Source organism: Benincasa hispida, chromosome 8, assembly GCF_009727055.1.
Source record: "Benincasa hispida cultivar B227 chromosome 8, ASM972705v1, whole genome shotgun sequence".
Taxonomy (NCBI): Eukaryota; Viridiplantae; Streptophyta; class Magnoliopsida; order Cucurbitales; family Cucurbitaceae; genus Benincasa; species Benincasa hispida.
The window spans coordinates 50,871,575-50,890,709 of NC_052356.1; the positions used below are offsets into that span (position 1 = coordinate 50,871,575).

At 33.7% G+C, this 19,135-nt stretch overlaps 1 protein-coding gene across 1 annotated transcript; it reads right to left on the reverse strand.

The window, feature by feature from the left end:
• Window positions 1-16,422: 16,422 nt before the first annotated feature.
• LOC120082493 (cysteine-rich receptor-like protein kinase 10) lies at window positions 16,423-18,815 on the reverse strand. Its single transcript, XM_039037685.1, has 7 exons — window positions 18,481-18,815; window positions 18,191-18,334; window positions 17,970-18,091; window positions 17,629-17,839; window positions 17,303-17,543; window positions 16,945-17,095; window positions 16,423-16,855 (listed from the first exon to the last, which is right to left on the reverse strand). Exons 1-7 carry the CDS (start codon window positions 18,734-18,736, stop codon window positions 16,535-16,537), a joined length of 1,446 nt encoding a protein of 481 aa, XP_038893613.1. The 5' UTR covers window positions 18,737-18,815; the 3' UTR covers window positions 16,423-16,534.
• Between the last annotated feature and the right edge of the window lie 320 nt (window positions 18,816-19,135).

Below are 19,135 nucleotides of genomic sequence, written 5' to 3' on the forward strand. Positions count from 1 at the left end.
GATATGGATAATTTCAGATTTGGCATTTAAATTCTCTTCAATTAAGTGTTAATCATTTTAGTTGGCTTTTGTTTATGGGTCTCAATGTGTGATTAAGAGTCTGTAAATTTGTTAGAGTCAATAGAGCTGCAATTGGGTTGTAATTGAAAAAAGAAGCAAGAAAAGTCAGTTGAAGAAAACCTCCTGTGAAGCTACTACCAACCAGCGTTGCAACGCTGGCTATAGAGTGTTGCAACGCTGTTGTTCAATTTCCCATGGCATGTAATGTTGGGATGAAGCTTCGCAACGTTGCTCATCCTAGCCCAGAAAGAACGTGCTCGACCCGATCAGTGGTTCAAGTGAATCGATTTGATCGTGGGTCTTAAAGGTCCGGTTCAACTCGATTTTGGCCGGTTTAACTCGTTTTGGAGCTTCGAAGGTCCGGTTTGGGTCGGTTCGTGAAGTCCAAAAGCTTTTGGAAGCTAGCTTTGATTATTATTGTAATAATTTAGCTTGTTTGCTTGCTTAGAATGCCAAAACTAGTCCATATCAGTGTGTGTTTAATTATTTATGCATTATGAATGTATGTTATAATTAAATAAATCTTATATGTGCATATAGCATGCCATATAGATTTAAAATTCCACCATAGGAAGCATGTAACATGCATTGAATGTATGTTATAAAAGATAATATATAGTATGCATGTTTAGGGTTTAATTTCTTAATATAAAGTGTTATATTAAATTCTAAAATGCATGATGAATGTTATGGATAATCAATGAATGGTGGAAAATGGAAAGTAAATATGCATGCATCTTATGATATGCGTTGATCTCCATGCATCCATGGTCATGTGTTGGACTAAGAAATATGCAAGTTTTCTTGTTTTCTCGCTAAGTATAACGAGATCGCAAGTTTCTCGGGGTGATTCGAGGTCGAACTCAGGGACTTGTAACTAAATGTTGCGAAGTAATGTGTTTGCGGCGATGAATAAAAAAATAATGAAATTAAAGGACTATGCGCTACTCTTACTTCTAACTAAACAGATTAACGATGGAAGTATGACTATGAGAGTGGGTAGAGACACGATAACTGTTAACGCTTAATAAGATGCATCGAAAAATAGATAAAATAGTGGAGGGGTTGAGTTCACCGTATCACTAATCTTGATCGCATGAGTAATCCCAGCCAGCACAAGTTATGCAATCATGCTATACACAAATATATGCATGCGATGCATATGCGAAAATGTCGATAGAACTTATGTCTAAGTCTCTATTCTTGCTTATGCAATCTAACACACATAAGACAAGGTGACCGCATACCATCATATCCTATTTCTAGGGCGCATGAACCTGGCTACGCTCTTATACTACCATATCTAACACATTATTAAAGTGCGGCTTTGAACATGACTACGCTCTTCGTTTTGGCTTGCACCCACGGGTGTCTTGTGGATATCCAACTTCGGTTGCGTGCCATATTCAACTCAACTCTTGCCTTTGGGCTTGTTCTTATGCGTTGATCTTGGTTATTCTTACTTTTGTTTTGGCTTACTTACACATGTGTCATGCGAAGTATCCAACTACGTGTAAATTCCTTTCACAACTTTAACTCTTATCGCTTGGGTTTCCCTTTTGTGCTAACAGTGGAGTTTTTATTACCATTTTTTTTTTTATTATTTTTTAGCATCGTAATGTGGTGGAAGCATTTGCCCAGACCATTGCCACCCCCAAAATTAGAAAGTGGTAGCGCTCTTGCTGAAAAGCTAAAAACAAACTGCATACAAATGTTTGAGCAGAAGTTTACACATGATAAAACATAGACTATCAAACCTTGAAGAAGCTATTAAAGTGAGGCGAGTCTTACGATGTTTAGTTAACGGATGTAGTGAATTATAAGTATCATCATGAATGCTAATTTATCAATGCAAAGGTAGGCAAGCGGACAAAAGAGAATTTCAGAATGATAATACATAAAATATAACAAGATAAGAACCTTCGAGTAGAATAACACTTGCGACCATACTTTAGAATTCATGCGGTCATAGCCATGCGTTGAATGATGGAGAGGATTCTTCCATTGAAACTACGCACCGAGGAGAATTATTATCGCACCTACAAGGAGCTTACACACACCACATCCAAGAAAGCAGCCGCAAATCCAAAATGACGATAATCAAATAAATAAACTAAACTAGGAAAGCAATGTAAAGATAGAGTAAAAGACGTCCCTGGAGAATTTGGAGTGAAGTCACCTCAAGGAGTCTTCCATACATGAGATTGATCTCAACTGCTTAGGTCAAGAGACTCGTCCTGACCATTGGAACTTCTTGCAATTGTTGGTCGCATGTTGGTTGACACGCGCCTATAACTGCTTTCAGCTCATGCGATAGATAGCCTTTCTATTTCAAGGTCAATACTAGCTTTTGGCGCATCACTTACACTTCAAATATTGTTTGCAACTTGGTCGCACAAGCTACAATATGCCCAATACTAAAAGGGTGCCTGTAAAAACACAAAACTCAACAAACTATTAGCTGCCAAGTCCCCGGCAATGGCGCCAAAAACTTGAAGGGTGGAAAATGGAGAGTAAATATGTGTGCATGTTATGATATGCGTTGATCTCCATGCGTCCATGGTCATGCATTGGACTAAGAAATATGCAATATGCATTTAAGAATATATACGATGATCATGCGTTCTTGCCACAAGTTTTCTTGCTTTCTCGCCAAGTATAACGAGATCGCAAGTTTCTCGGGGTGATCCGAGGTTAAACTCAGGGACTTGTAACTAAATGTTGCGAAGTAATGTGTTTGCGGCGATGAATAAAAGAATAATGAAGTTAAAGAACTATGCGCTACTCCTACTCCTAACTAAACAGATTAAGCAATGGAAGTATGACTATGAGAGTGGGTAGAGACACGACAACTGTTAATGCGTAATAAGATGCATGGAAAAATAGATAAAATAGTGGAGGGGTTGAGTTCACCGCATCACTAAGCTTGATCACAAGAGTAATCCCAGCCACCACAATTTATGCGATCATGTTATACACAAATATACGCATGCGATGCATATGTGAAAATGTCGATAACTTATGTCTAAGTCTCTATTCTTGCTTATGTGATCTAACACACATAAGACAAGGTGACCGCATACCATCATATCCTATTTCTAGGGCACATGCGATGTGTAAATAACAGATATAACTTATTCCTAAGTTTCTACTCTTGCTTATGCGATCCAATCTGACTCTCCCAAGTCTAGATTTAGTCTTTAGACTACTCTCCCAAGTATGTCCAAATGATGAATGATGCACTCATAAGAAAAGATGATCACATAATGCCTGGTTGAACATAAGATTATTCCTATCTCTAGGAACACTGCTTACTTTGCTTAGTGAGTTCCACTACTTACTCTCTCGTGCAGTTAGTCGCCGCTAATCAGCTCATAAACAAGCGTTGCTACAGCCTCACACTAAGCAAAGAGGATTTACTCACTATACTCGAGCAACGCACACCTCTCGGTGGTTTGCTACATACTTCATATGTCTATGCCGCATGATTGAGTATGCGATACTCTTGCAGTCTTAGTTTGTTGCAATGAAAGTAAGGGATGATAAAGAAGTAGTTAATGAAGATGGAGCCGAAGGAAATAAAGAGATGCATTGATTACAAAATGTATTAATATCTTAAGCCAAAATGTAATACAATATAGAGAAAGAAGAGAGATGGAGGGCTAGATGTAGGCAATCTCTTGCTTCCATCAGATGTGTGTCAAGGCTGTCGGTGGTGCCATGGAAGAGCGGTGGAGTAGTCTCTCTCGAGATCTATCTTCAGCAAAGCTCCGGTCGTCACTTAGAATGGGTGAAGGAATGAAGAACTCTCAAAGAATGTCTTCTCACGCTCTCATTTGTGATCACAAGGATTTGCCTTAAGGCAGAAGCTCGGATACTTTGAATTTGGGCTCTAAGGCTCTATTTATAGAGCTCAATCGCCGACAACATTAATGGTCCCACTCTGAATCTCTGCCACTAACGGCGTGATGGTCAAACTCTGAATCTCTGCCACTAACGACGCGGTAGGGGAATGTCAACATCATCTTTTCAGTACTCCCAAGGTATGCGTTCATGCTCGTTTTTGCCGAAGTACCGTCGCATTCCACAAACCTTGCGATCACCCTTCTATCATGGTTATTATTTTGTAGCCACAATATCCATGCAATGAACATATGCGATCACCCTTGCGATGGTTTGGGGTTCATCACATGCGATCGATTCCTGCGATAGCTAGAAAAATAGACATTTTGACATAGAATAACGTATAATATTGGGTTAGCCGAGATTTTCAATGCTGATTGATGCAAACTCACTTTTAACATGAATTCTTAGTATAATCACCGCATATTCTACTTATTAGCCCTCATAATTCTAAATAAAAGGCTACAATAACTTGTTTTTCTACTAGTTATCAATCAAAATGTCTATTATTTTATAATTGTTATAAAAATTGGATTAGACATTTAAAATCCATAATAAAGATAAGATGCATGCTCACCTAGGATGAACAAATAACAACTTATTTTGATAGTTAAAATAGATCATTATCTTGTAAAACTTTGGTCACAAACTCAACCGGTCTATAATCCTGTTTAAAGCTAGATGTATTTAAGTTGACGGTTTATGGAACACCTCCTACATGGGGATTATAATTTAATAATTGAGTATTGTTAACTCGGTTTTATGAGCATGCGTGAGCAATATAAGGTTTTAAAACTAGTTTATCACCTAAACATCATAGGTTAAATCCAAAGATAAATGTTATACTTAGATAATCACCTAGACTTAGGTTATTTTATTAGCTTGAATATATCTAAGTAAATGTTTACCCAAAACAAATAGAACACTTTTGTAAGAGATTAATAACATATGCAATATGTTATTTTTAGCTCTCATGTCCCTAAGAGTTCACACTGTGAGATTCATGCTCAGTTTTGTGTCACCCTAGGAGTGACCTCCATTTGGAAAGTATTTGCATGGGTCAATAGCAAGGTGAATAGAGGAATTAATTTATAGTAAGTTGGTGAAGGATATGTGTGAACGTGTCCTGCGCTCTCTTCCATTAGTTTGGACTATGAGATTCCTATGTTGCACCAACTTTTCGTTTTTATGCGACATAAGCTAGTTGTTTTATGGTGGCTATCCCATCGGAGGGTTGTAACATGGGATTCAGAACAACTCAAACTCTAAAAATGGATAGGATTTCTTAGGTCGATTTCTAACCTTAACTCTCCAATTCGGGAGCATCGTGGGGCCAACCTTTGAAGTCTGAAAATGGAGAGTTACACTTACGAGAGTTACTAAGTGTTAGTAAGTTCTTGACCGAAAATGGTAACTAAATGATTATAGGAATATGAGTTATTCTGGTACTAATATTTAGTCAAGAATGTCTTGCTTCAATGAAGGAATATTTGACTGCCCATCGATAACATTTATTTCGACTCACTAAAGTATTGTTGCAAATAAAATAATGAAAATTTGGTATATTATTACTTTGCTAAAATATTATTGGATTTAAAAACAATTCACTAATAGAATTTGTTTATACTTTCAGAGATGACTAGCTCATTAATACAGTTACTGGCTTCTGAGAAACTTAATGGGGACAATTATGCTATATGGAAATCAAATCTGAATACAATATTGAGATGATCTGCGACTCGTTTTAACTGAGGAATGTCCTCCGAACCCCAACTCAAATGCAAATCGAATTGTTTGAAAACATATAACAGCTTGATAAGGGCAAATAAAAATGTCCGAGCCTATATTCTTGCTAGCATATCTGATGTTTTGGCTAAGAAACATGGTCACATGCGTACAGCTAAAGAGATTATGGAATCTCTGTGGGGGATGTTTGGACAGTCGTCCTTCTTCCTTAGACATGATGCTATCAAGTACGTTTATAACTGTCGTATGAAAGAAGGGACCTCTATTAGAGAACATGTCCTGGATATGATGGTCTATTTCAATGTGGCAGAAGTAAACGGAGTTGTCATAGACGAGAAGAGTCAGGTAAGTTTTATTCTAGATACTCTTCTAAAGATCTTTTTATGTTTCGTACAAATGCGATGATGAACAAGATATAATATAACTTGACCACTCTTCTCAATGAGCTTCAGACTTATTAATCTCTCTTGAAAACTAGGGGATAGGAAACAGAGGTAAATGTTGCCACTGTAAACAAAAGAGGATCGTCCTCTAAGATAAAATTTGATTCTTCTTCTTCTAAGAACAAAAGTGATCAGATGAAAAAGAGAAAAGGGAAAAGGTTTCTTCAAGTACTTATCTTTGGCAATAAATATTTGGTCACATAAATATTAATAGGATTGATAAAATAGTTAAAACTGGTCATCTAAATCAGTTAGAAGACAACCTTTTAACATTATATGTGTCTTGTCTTGTAGATAAGATGACCAAATAATATTTTATAGGAAAAGGTCTTAGAGCCAAAAAACCCTTAGAGCTTGCATATTTAGACCTATATGGTCCGATGAATGTCAAAGCACGAGGAGGGTATGAATATTTCATCAATTTTATTGATGATTATTCAAAATATGGTTACATTTACCTAAGTTGTGGTATCAGACTTGATTATACGTCTAAAACACTTGAAAAGTTCAAGGTGTATGAAAACTTGTTAGGTAAAACAATTAAGACACTTCAATCAGAATGAGGTGGAGAGTATATAAAATCTGAGATTTCTTAGACTATTTGATAGAACATGAAATCCAGTCATAACTCTTTAGACTTGGCATCTTAGTAGAATGGTGTATCGCGAAGAAAAACAGAATCCTATTAGACATGATGCGGTTAAAAAAATGATGAGCTATGCTCAAATTGCCTAAATTGTTTTGGGGATACCCATTAGTGACTATTATATACTCTTTTGAACATCATTTCATTAAAAATGTTTCTGATACTCCATATGAGATGTGAAGAGGCCATAAAAGCTATTTATGACAAGTAAAGGATGTTTACATATTTTAGAATTTGGGAATGACCGACACATGTATTGGTGCCGAACCCTAAGGAATTGAAACATCGTTCAAAATAGTATACATATCCATAGGCTACTAAAAAAAAGAAAAACAGTATACTTCTTCAACCCAGAACAAAATCAAGTATTTGTATCGATAAATGTTACTTTACTTCAAGTAGTATACATGAGAGGTCATAAATTATTGTATCAAGTTTCCATAGTAGTTATAGAAAATCAACAAGAGTTAATGATTAAGCTGACCCAAAAACAAGAGTTGTTAAGACTGGTCAGATGCATCTTACTTAAAGAGTTGAGAGTGCCTCGACGTAGTGGAAGGGTTGTATGAAAGCCTAGCCATAACATGGGTTTAGTAGAAACTTAAGCCACCAATACTTGGTGATAGTGTCGAGAATCAAGAAGTTGAGGGTATAAGATGCGTTCCCCATTTGTTGATAATTAGAAGTCTATTGTATACTGATATGTTTACAGGGGTCCTATCAGTTAAAGGTTTTGAGGGTCACCTAATGAGTCTAGGACTACGGTTGTATAATCTAGGGCAAGTGGGAGAAAAACACATAGGTATATGATATACAGTGAAGGAAAACTATGAGTATGTGATGCCTTAGTTTATTATATTTCTCTTTAAAAACTCAAAAACACAACATTATGTATACATATGTGCGTTACCATTGGAGTTTTAGTCCAAGTAGAAGTTTATTGAGTTTTATGTCCTAAAACTTGTGGTTTGTAAACAATAAACTTATTTTGTTAATCAATATAGATGTTATTGAAGTTTGATTCAATAAAGTTGTTAATGAATGTTTGAATTGCTCATTTCATTTTTAGAAATAACATAAATCTAATAAACTAAGATCCATGGTTATTACATGAATATTTTTACTGTATATGGAGACATAAGAGTGGATCAAGTTCGAGTAAATAGCCAAAATGGTCTATAGTATACGGATAAGGCTAGGTATCTTATTCTAGGGATACTATCAGATGCATCCCACTTTCTAGATGTTACAATTGTTGTAAAGTGCTACAAGCGAAGTGATTCTAATTCATTCATGTGGAGACATGCGAGTGGGAGCGTCCTATGAAAAGAGTTTATATAAGATTAGACCAAGAAATAAGTCACTCTTACTTTATAACGTTGTTTACTATTTAAGACTGACTATTTTAAAGCGATTACCTAGTAACTTGACCTTAATCCTGAGCTAACTATGAACTCCTTTTTATTCGGGATTATTCTTAGATTTGTATGGATGAGGGTTGACTTAATAACGCTGACTCAATAAGCCTCCCATTTCAGGGGTAAGACCTGGTAGACAGCTGGGGACAGAGGGTGCAAGATGGAATTCACTCCTACCTGCTTTTAGGGATAGTAGAGAGGTTGTTCCCATAAGTGGTGATTATGGGTCTTGAATAAGGAGTCCCGCCCTCTCATTGGCCCGAGAGGGACTCGGTTTAGTGATTTGATCACAAACGAATTGTTCATTAGAGAATCAGTGGGACTTAAGGAACAAGATGTAATCTCGAGGGCGAAATAACTTTTTGACCCCACCGTTATTACGATCAACCTGTAAAGGGTTGACTTACTGGTTATGGTTATATCGAGTGGACACAATTATATCTAAAGTGAGGGGAATGCAACTATTGGGCTTTAGTGAAGTGACCCGATAATAAACGAATGTTGGTTAATTAAGTTAAAGAGTTTAGTCGGTTAATCTCGGATCGTTGGAGCCTATGATCTGTAGATTTATTAGGCCCCCTACTAGCTCAAAAATGGATTAAACGTTAGAATAACATGATGAGATAATTTGAAAAGTTCAAATTTAAATTAAGGGAATTAGTAATTATATACGATATAGTTACACGTTTAGTTATTGAATTAAACAAAATTGGAGAGTTGGATAATATTTAAATTTGATTTAGATATTACATGAATAAATATTCATGATTGAGGAATTGATGTTCAATTAATTTAATATTTGATATTAAATTAATATAATTAATTATTAAAAATTATTTTGATTTGAAAATTAGTTATTGAATTAATTTTGTAAAAAATTAATAAAATTTCATATTAATTATAGAATTAATATTGAAATTAATGATTAATTTTAAAAATTAGTTTTCAAAATGAAAAGAAATGTTGACATTTCAATTGAAATTCTTTTCTAATTAGAAATACCCAACAATGGGGTTTTCCAATTTGAGCACTCAAAACTCCACTTAATCTTGCAAGTATGTGTTGTCATTTTTTTATGCAAACAAGTTGCATGAATGACTTGCACAAAATTAAGCAAGATTGAGCTGAGATTAGTCTCAAGTTCAAGCATTTCTGAATGCTGGCTGGTTTGAAGAAGAGTTCTTCAACAAACCCAAAAAATCTGACTTCTTCTCTCCAATAATTTCCTAAATTCCTACTCATTTTGAATCCCACAATTCAATCTAAGGTCCTAAAGAATAGTAGGGAAGATCAAGTGGTGGTCTATATTCTTTTGAAGTGCAAATTCAGGCTGAGTTGGTGGATTAAAGAATTTCTACAAAGGTATATCAGAACCCACTTTTTTGATCTATGAATATGCTTTCTTATTTGCTAAAATTGATGAATTACAGTGCTTAATGATTCTGTTTACTTTTGCTAATTGCATGCTAACTCCAACGTCTATGCAAAAGATGTTTGCATAAAATCGGACCACAAAATAGTAATTGTTATTGTTAAAACTGACTATTTCAATTCGATAACCTAAGGTAACTCAATCTTAAACTTGAGGTAACTATGAACTTCTATTTATTCGGGATTATCGTTTAATCTGCATGGGTGAGAGTCGCTCAACAACGACGACTCAATAAGCCTATCATTTTTTGGGTAAGACCGAGTAGATAGCTGGGGACATAGTCCTGCAAGATGGATTTCACTCTTACCAATTTCAGGGTTAGTAGATAGGTTGTTCCCTTAAGTACCGACTCCTAGTCTTGAGCAAGGGGCCCCCACTCTATGGCCTGAGAGGGACTTGGTTTAGTGATTGAACCACAAACCAACTATTCATTAAATGATCAATAGAGACTTAAGGAACAAGATGTATTTATAGGGGCAATATGATAATTTTTTACCCAATTGTAAATACGAACAACCTGTGAAAGATTGACTTATTGATCATGATTAAATAAAGTGGACATAAATATATTGTGAGGGGAGTGCAATTATTGACTTTAGTGAATTGTCCCGGTAGTTGATGAATGTTGATTAATTTGATTAAAAGAGTTTAGCCGATTAATCTCGAATCTTGGAGCTCATGACATGTAGGTCCATTAGGTCCCTCTATTAGCTCATATCAGACTAAACCTTTGGACACTATGATGAGAGAATTTGAAATGTTCAAATTCAGTTTAGGGAATAAACATTAAGTTACATGCGATATAATTGGGGTTATCGTTTATAGTTTAATTATTGTATTAAACAAATCAAAGAGTTGGAAATATTTAAACATGATTTAAATATTGTACATGTGAATGGGGATTTATGTTCAGGATAGGTTATTAATTTAATATATGATATTAAATTAATTTGATTAATTAAATTGTTTAATTAATAATTTAAAATTAATTATTAGAATTAATTTTATATAAAACTGTTTTAAAAGAAATTGATTTTATTGAAAATTGATTATTTGAATTAATTTTAATTTTAAAATCAAAATTCATTTTAATTTGAATTTGGGAAATTCAATTTAAAATCGTTTTTTAGAGTTAATGGGAAATTCAACTTGAACACCTAATTTTTCACTTAATGCACGTTGACGTGGTGTTATTTTCTCATGCAGTTTGATTACAAGAATTTCTCTTTAAATAAGAGAAAAATTGTTTCCTTCTTCATACAATATTGAATTTTGGTAAGCATTGTTCTTCCAAAATTCCTACACTAAACTCTCTCTAATCCTATAATTCCCTTCAATTTCATCTCTAATCAGATCCCATAATCCATTTCAGGCGGGAGAATAGCGGGGAAGACTCTAGCAATAATCCACGAAGTGTTTGTGATCTTTTTCAAGCATAAGATTGGACCTTTTTTGAGTTTCTTCAAAGGTTGTATCTCAAACCCTAATTTCAAAATTATTTGCATGCATGTTTTATTTTTAAAATTAATGAAATTAGTGTGCTTAAGATCCAAATTGCATCCGCATACACGTTGTTTATTCTTACATCTTTCACATTCTCTTCTAATAGTGTCTCTTCAATCATATTTTATTCTACTAGTGTCTTTGCCTCCTCAGTCACTTTCTCTAATTTTGATTGAGAATTATTTATCTTTTTACACTTAATGGCTCTTCTTTCTTCCTCGCTAGAAATCTCTCTATTTAATTATTCTTCTTGTGCTCTTGAAAAATTTGCATCTTCTTCTTCTTCTTTTTTGGGTGATTGATCGTGTTTTAGTTTGCATGTTTGTTCCCTTGAGACTTGGCACATCAAACTCCGTTCTAATTGGATTAATTTTGTAATATATTTTCTTATAGAATTGCGTTGTTCTGCGAAATCTTCTAGTATAGCCTCTCTAAGCTTTACATCGATCACTACCTCAAATTTCAACACATGACTTTGAAATAACTAGCATTTCCTTATGAAGTTCAACCGCTTAAAATTCATGAAAATTGTGCTGTGATTTTACGCAAGCATCGGTGGTTTTTTTTTGTTTTTTTTTCCAATTTATTTATTTTGAATTTATTTATTCATTTTCCTTTTTTTTTTTTTTCTTTTCCCACGTCAATTCTGCCGCAGTCCCTATCGATTTCCTTCCCAATTTTCTCCTACTTTCCTAATCGATTTCTTTCTCAATTTGAAGTTGCTAACCGATCGATATCAATTTTCATTTCTTTCCTCAATTTCAACGTATGCAAGTCTACAACCTCATGTTTTCCAATTCCTTCTCTATTTTCAAGTGTGCAATTCGAAATCGTCTTTTTTTTCTCAATTTTCTAGCATTTCTCCTGGATGATCTTCTTTGTAAAACAATCTTGTAATCATGAGATGTCAAAGTTTGACATTGTTTTAGGTTCCATTTATTTTGGAAAGAATACTTGTCCTTCCAATCCCCATTCAATTTGAGACCATCAAAGAAACTTGAGCCAGTCTTTGAATTGTGCTTCAAAGTTAGTGCTTTAATTGATAGTGTTAACAATTAACATGTAGAAGCATAAGATCTTAAGTACTCTAATTTTGTTAATTTTAAGCAACAAACATGTATGTTCAAAGTAAAAGATAGGGTTTCAGAAATTAACTTTTGTAGAACTTTCAATGGAAGTATCTCTTTGAATTCTTCTCAAGAACAATTTTTAGACAACATAAAAGTCTTTCTTACTGTGCTCTGATCTTAGGATGGATTGTGAGATCTAAAAGATAAGGCAATTAAAGGGATTATCCACTAGAAAGAGTTTTGTGAAGGGAAAATGGAGAGAACCCTTCTCCTCCAAAATTGAAATTGCATGAACTGATTTACAGCCTAGTTTCCTTCTATTTTATAAATTAAGAACATGCAAATAAGATTGCATAAAAAACTCATTAATTGAGTGTAAAATAAGCGTTCTTAAGATAGAATAACCGGGAAAAACCCACATTCTCAATTTTATTATATTTTATTTGAAATAGAATTTTCACTAAATTCATATTTAAAATAATTAATATTTTAAAGAAATTGTTTCAAATGGTAAAACTGTTGAAAATATTTACAAGATATAGTAAAATTTTGAACTATCAATGTCTACTAATGTTATTGATAAACACGGATAAAAGTCTATTAGTGTCTATCAGTATCTACCATTGATAGCTCTAAAATTTTGCTATATTTTGTAAATAGTTTGATTCATTTTTCTAAATTTAAAAACAACCCTTAGTTTTATATTTGAATTTCTATTTTAAATTTGATTTTCACAAATTCAAATTTTAATTAATTCAAATAAATTATTAACTAAAAAATTTAATTAGTTAAAATAATTTAATATCTAATATTAAATTAATAAAATACCAATTATAAACATGAATCCCTATTCATATATCTGATATTTAAATCATATTTAAATATCTTCAACTCTTCAATTTGTTTAATTATATCGTATATAATTAATAATTCTCTAAATCAATATTGAACGCTTCAAATTCTCTCATCATACTATTATAAGGTTTAATCTATTATGAGTTAGCAAGTGGACCTAATAGACCTACAGATTATGAGCTCCAACGATCCGAGATTAATGATAACTTGTAGAAATACGAGTTATTGTAGACTTTTACTTAGAATAATGAGGTTAGATAAGCAGAATATGTGTTCATCATACTAGGAATTCATGCTTAAATTTATACTTGCACTGAAATACATTTAAAATCCCTTCTGACCACATATCATGAGTTAACATACGCCCAAGTGCTATATTTTGAAGTTAATCGCAGGATTTGTCCACATGCACCGATCTCCTACCCCATGAAGAAATAGTTGATCACATGTCTTGGGATCTCTGACACAATCCCAGTGGATATTCTACAATAGCTTCATAACGTTGACCATGATAGCAGTGCTGACATTCTCACCAACCTAGTCGGAGATGGTGACTATTCAGAGTGAGATGTCCATAGCAATCAACAGATGACTCTATAAATAGAGCCTTGATGCCAATGCAAAATATCTAGATTTTTCCTGAGTTCATACCTTAAGACAAAATATTGTGATCACAAGCAAAGAGATAGACGATATTATTTATGAGAATCCTCCATTTCCAAAAGCCCTTCCGAATGATGACAGAAAACTCACTGGAGTTAGAGCTTGAGAGAGCCTCTCCATATCATACTGCCATAAATCACCAATAGCCCTGACGCACCATCTATTTGAAGTAAGAAATTGCTAAAAACGGTATTTCCTTTATTTTCTTCTTGTCTTTCATTATTGCATTACATTTTGACTTCAAGAAATTAATTCACTTTGTAATAGACACTTCCATCTCTCTCTCTATATATATACACACATCATGACTACCTTCATCATCTTCTCTTTGTTTACAATCTATTCTTTTCTTGCCATGAGTAACTAAGTTTCCATGGGGTAAAGTGGAAGCTCAATCTCATGAGCTAAGTTTAGTTTTTGAGGGTTAATCCTATTTGCTTAGTGTATGATTATGAAAAATTCTTATCTACGATCACTCATAGAGTCAAGTAGCTATAACCAATTGTCCGAGAGGGTAAATAGTTGTGGAACTCACTAAGCAAAGTAAGAAATGTTTATAGAGATAGAAATAACCTTATGATCAATGCAATATCATTCATGCATCATAAAGATATGACAAATATGGCTGGCCGCCGGGAGGTGTGCGATGAACGGATGTAGCAAGCAATGTTAGCATAAAGTATGCTAGATTCAAGTTCACTACCATCTATATTCTCTACCTCACTATCATTAACACATGACCTACTAGGAAAAATGACATTATCATGCATATGTGCAACAATAGCAAATTTCTTTTCAATACTTTTTTACCTTATCAAATTGCTCATATAAACTATTTTTTTCAGTAATATGTTAATATTGGAATTGAACTTAGGTTTAGTGTACCATGAAGATCTTCGTTGGAGTTTCTTTTCTATCTTGATGTTAACATGCACAATTTCTTCCAAATCTTTATAAGGCTGAATTTCTTCTCGATCGGCAAGAATATCAACAATCTTTTCATTATGTCCTTTGTAGAATCAATCCATGATAGCTTCTTCATTCTTGTATATAGTCATCTCCTCAAATAATAACGTCTTTTCATAGTAATCTTCCACACTTTTGGTCCCTTGTCTCAAAGTTTCCAATTTGTGGAAAGGCTTAGAAACAAAATCTTTCCTCATAAGAAGTTTAACCTCTTTCCATGAAGGTTTTCTTTGATTTTTACTCATCCTTTTTTATAACATACTATTCCACCATGTTAGGACATAATCTTCAAATGTAGAAACAATAAATTTTATCTTTCCCTTTTCACTATAGCGGCGGTGTTGAGATAAGATATGTTTAAGTGTAAAACTGTGTTGAAATGACTATGCGCCAAGCTACAGCTAAGTTATGCAATTATCACAAGCTTTCTTATATCTTGTCCAAGTATAAACAATCTATAAGTTTCTCAGTGAGAATTGAGCTCATACCCAAGGACTTGTACCTAAAATATTTGTAGCGTTAATATGTTTGCGGCGAGAAGTAAATGAATTATAATGGAGAAAAAGAAACTAAAAAGCATACAATCATAAACTATGTGATGAAACTAACTAGACAAACGATGAGCACTTTAATATTGGTCTTGAGAATTCTAAAGAAAATAGTAGCTTTTCTTGTAGTAAAAATGAATGGAGAAAGCAGGTTGGGGGAAGTCAATGCCAAGTTTCTAAGTTTAGCATCAAGGGTAATCCAGGCTCATTATATCCATTCATCGCATACCTCTCGGTGGCCAGCCACATTTGTCATATCTCTATGACACATGAATGATGTTGCATTGAACATAAGATTATTTTTATCTCTAGAAACACTTCATATTTTTGCTTAGTGAGTTCCACAATTACTTATCCTCTCAGGTAGTTGGTTATAACTACTTGACTCTATAAGTTATCATAGGCAAGCATTTACTTAATCATACACTAAACAAACATGATTGACTTTCAAAAACTAAACTTAGCTCAAGATATTAAATTTCTCCCTTACCCTGTGGAAATTAATTACTCATGGTTAAGGAAGAAAAGATGGTAAAGATTGAAAAGATGATGAAAAGAGTCATGATAATATTTATAGAAATAAAGATGTCGATTACAAAATGAGTTAATATCTTAATGTCAAAATATAATAAAAAGTAACTAATATGATGGAATACCAACCATATATTTAAACAAAATAAAAATGAATCGCCAAGTAATCGACAAACAATCCAATAACTTTTTATCTTGAATTTCACCTTCTAGGTCAATCTCACAGATTTGTAATGTTGCAGTTAAAGTTATGCATAATAACCATTTAATTAAGTTTATTTTCTCTTAATTTCTTACTATCGTTTTCATTTTTTTAAGTAAAAGAATTGAATTCTTAATCAGGACTAAAACAACTTTTAAAGAACTATTTCTTTTACTTTTCAAAATTTGGCTTGATTTTTGAAAATATTGATAGACAACAGATAATAAAATAAGACATGTAGAGGTGGACCAAATGTTCACAAACTTAATTTTCAAAAAAAAAAAAAAACCAAATATTTATTGAACGATGTCTAACATATCCAAATTCAGGAAATTACATTTAGCAAAAGTATGCCTCAAAGTTTGTCGACTAAGAATATTAGTAAGTTGAACTTATCAACTAAATGCGTCTAATACTAAAGCAGACATATAGAAAGTGAAAAATATATAATACATAAAAATAGAATTTTCCCAAGAGAGAACCAATGCGCACAAAATATTTAAAAACCAAATGGATGATACAGAACAAGAATGAGTTCAATAATTTCTTCACCTTGGTTGCAACTCAGTTATAGATATTTCATTGGTTGATGATATGAAAATGTTGGTGGCAAGTTGATCGCTATTGATTACAATTGCATTGTCTGTACTGTGCATGAAGATTGTTGGCTCTTCGGGCAAAGGCAAAGGAACCCAGTCACTGTTGAGCATAACAACAATAGATGCCATAGAAGGTCTACGACTTGGATCATCTTGCACGCATAATAAAGCGATATGAATGCATCTAAGCACCTCATTTTTTGAGTAGCTATCTTCTAGACTTGCGTCTAATAATTCTAATGGCATCTCGTCCTTCCATAGTTTCCAAGCCTGAAAATTCAAAAGGGATCTAAGAGTTTAGCATTGTAATTGTAATCCTTTGCTAGATTTAATTCAATGTTTAATAGCAAGAAACTTACGTAAGTTAAGATGTCTTCAGCAAGCTTTGTTAGATAAAACCTGCTGTTTCTCTTGCCGCTTATTATCTCCAAGATCAAGACTCCAAAACTATACACATCAGATTTCGTAGAGAAGTTTCCATGCATTGCATATTCAGGAGACATGTAACCACTAAAATAATATAGCACCATCAGTAACGACAATTTAAATTTTTTATACAAGAGGCTGAAAGTTTAATTAATGGAAGGTTGTATATTTACAATTCCATGACACAAAAATTGAGCATAAATAGTACTTCAATAGCCCAATAATTTGATTATGTTTCTTTCAACGTATTTGTACTATTAACAAAGCTTTAGGATTGAAGAAAAAACTTACTAGGTACCAACAATTCGATTTGTACTATTTACTTGATTTTGATTCACTTGAATAATTCTTGCCATTCCAAAATCTGAAATTTTTGGATACATATTCTCATCTAACAAGATATTACTAGCTTTAAGATCACGATGAATAATTCTAAGTCGAGAATCTTCATGTAGATATAAAATTCCACGTGCAATGCCATTAATGATCTTATATCGGCTCAACCAATTCAATTCTCTTTGCCTCTTGAAGTCTGCACATTTTGTAGATAATGAAGCTCAAAGTATAAGGAAATCGATGAATAAAAGATGGAAAGAAATAATAGCGCGTGAACAAACCAAAGAGGAAATAGTCAAGGCTTTTGTTGGGAATGTATTCATAGACGAGTATCTTTTCTTCACCCTCCAAGCAAAATCCCAATAGCCTTACTAGATTTCTATGTTGAAGTTTAGCAACAACCATGACTTCATTCTTGAACTCTTCAGAACCTTGCAAAGATGTTCTTGATAATCTTTTTACTGCTATCTCTTGTCCATTATTAAGCCTGCCCTGAAGTTGCATGTACCCTTAAATTAGTAGAGACCCTTTAGAAATATATTTCAAAATTCCAGCAAAAAACTGGTAATGGTATAAATGAAAATTTCTAATTTCCATTATAGTAATTGTATTAAGGTGGTACCTTGTAGACTACGCCAAATCCTCCTTCACCCAATTTGTTGTGGGCTGAGAAATTGTTAGTAGCGGCATCGATTGTATTGAAATGATATTGTAGAGATTCCATAGTGGTCAACTCACTAGCATCTGAGCAATTTAAATACCCAAAATTGGGTTCATATTATAAGAAAGAAATTTAGTTGAATTCAGTTAAGTATATGATAGAAAAAAAGAAGAGGAAAATACCAGTATCTTGCTTTGCAGTAGTATATTCCTTCTTTGCTCTTCGTCGCAGGAAACAACATCCCGCAACAAGTAGAAGTATGAAGGCAGTTATTGTAATTGAAGTCATAATGACCACCGTCGACACCGATGAGGATCTGCTTTCCTCTGTTCAAAAAAATAGTGAAGTAAATTTAATTTTTAAAAATTACTAACCAAAGAATAAGGTCCCGTCTGTTTTTATTTCCAAATAAGTTTAATTTTCATCTGGTAACTGACTGAATAAAACCCGGGCGTAAGCAAATAAATATAACCTGAAAGTGGTGAAGGATGAGGCGAGAGAGAAGTGTTCAAATCCGGCAGAGATTGGGGTGGAGGAAGTGGCGGAGGAGGTGGAGGAGGTGGAGGAGGTCGAGGAGGTCGAGGAGGTGGAGAAGGTAGAGGAGGTGGAGGAGGTCGAGGAGGTGGAACTTCAACCGCAGGGACGACGACGACTCCGGAAGTGGAAGGTGGAGAAGGTTGAGGATAAACGGTAGGGACTTGGGAAGGATTCGTGGGAGCTAATTCCATGGCTATGGATGGAGAAACTAGGGAGCAAAAATACAAACACCACAAAACTTTGCATATTCACCAATCTTATACTTTGCATTATTATTTAACACCTCCAAATCCCCATATTGTTTTAAAATTACATGGATGTCCCATAAAAGGTGTAAACGAGGTTTATTAGCAAAAATACATGACGCTATTTGGTTTTAAAAATTACATTTTTCTGTTCATGTACAAATTAGGATATAATTTTAAAATTAAGATTTTATTAATAGCATCAAACACAACACATGAAAGTAATTTTAAAATAATTAATATATTTCAAACTAAATAATTATAAAATAGTGTTTTAGTCAAATTTATGGTTTAAAAAAATTACTAAGATAAATGGGCATGATTCACAATTAAAAAGAATTGCAT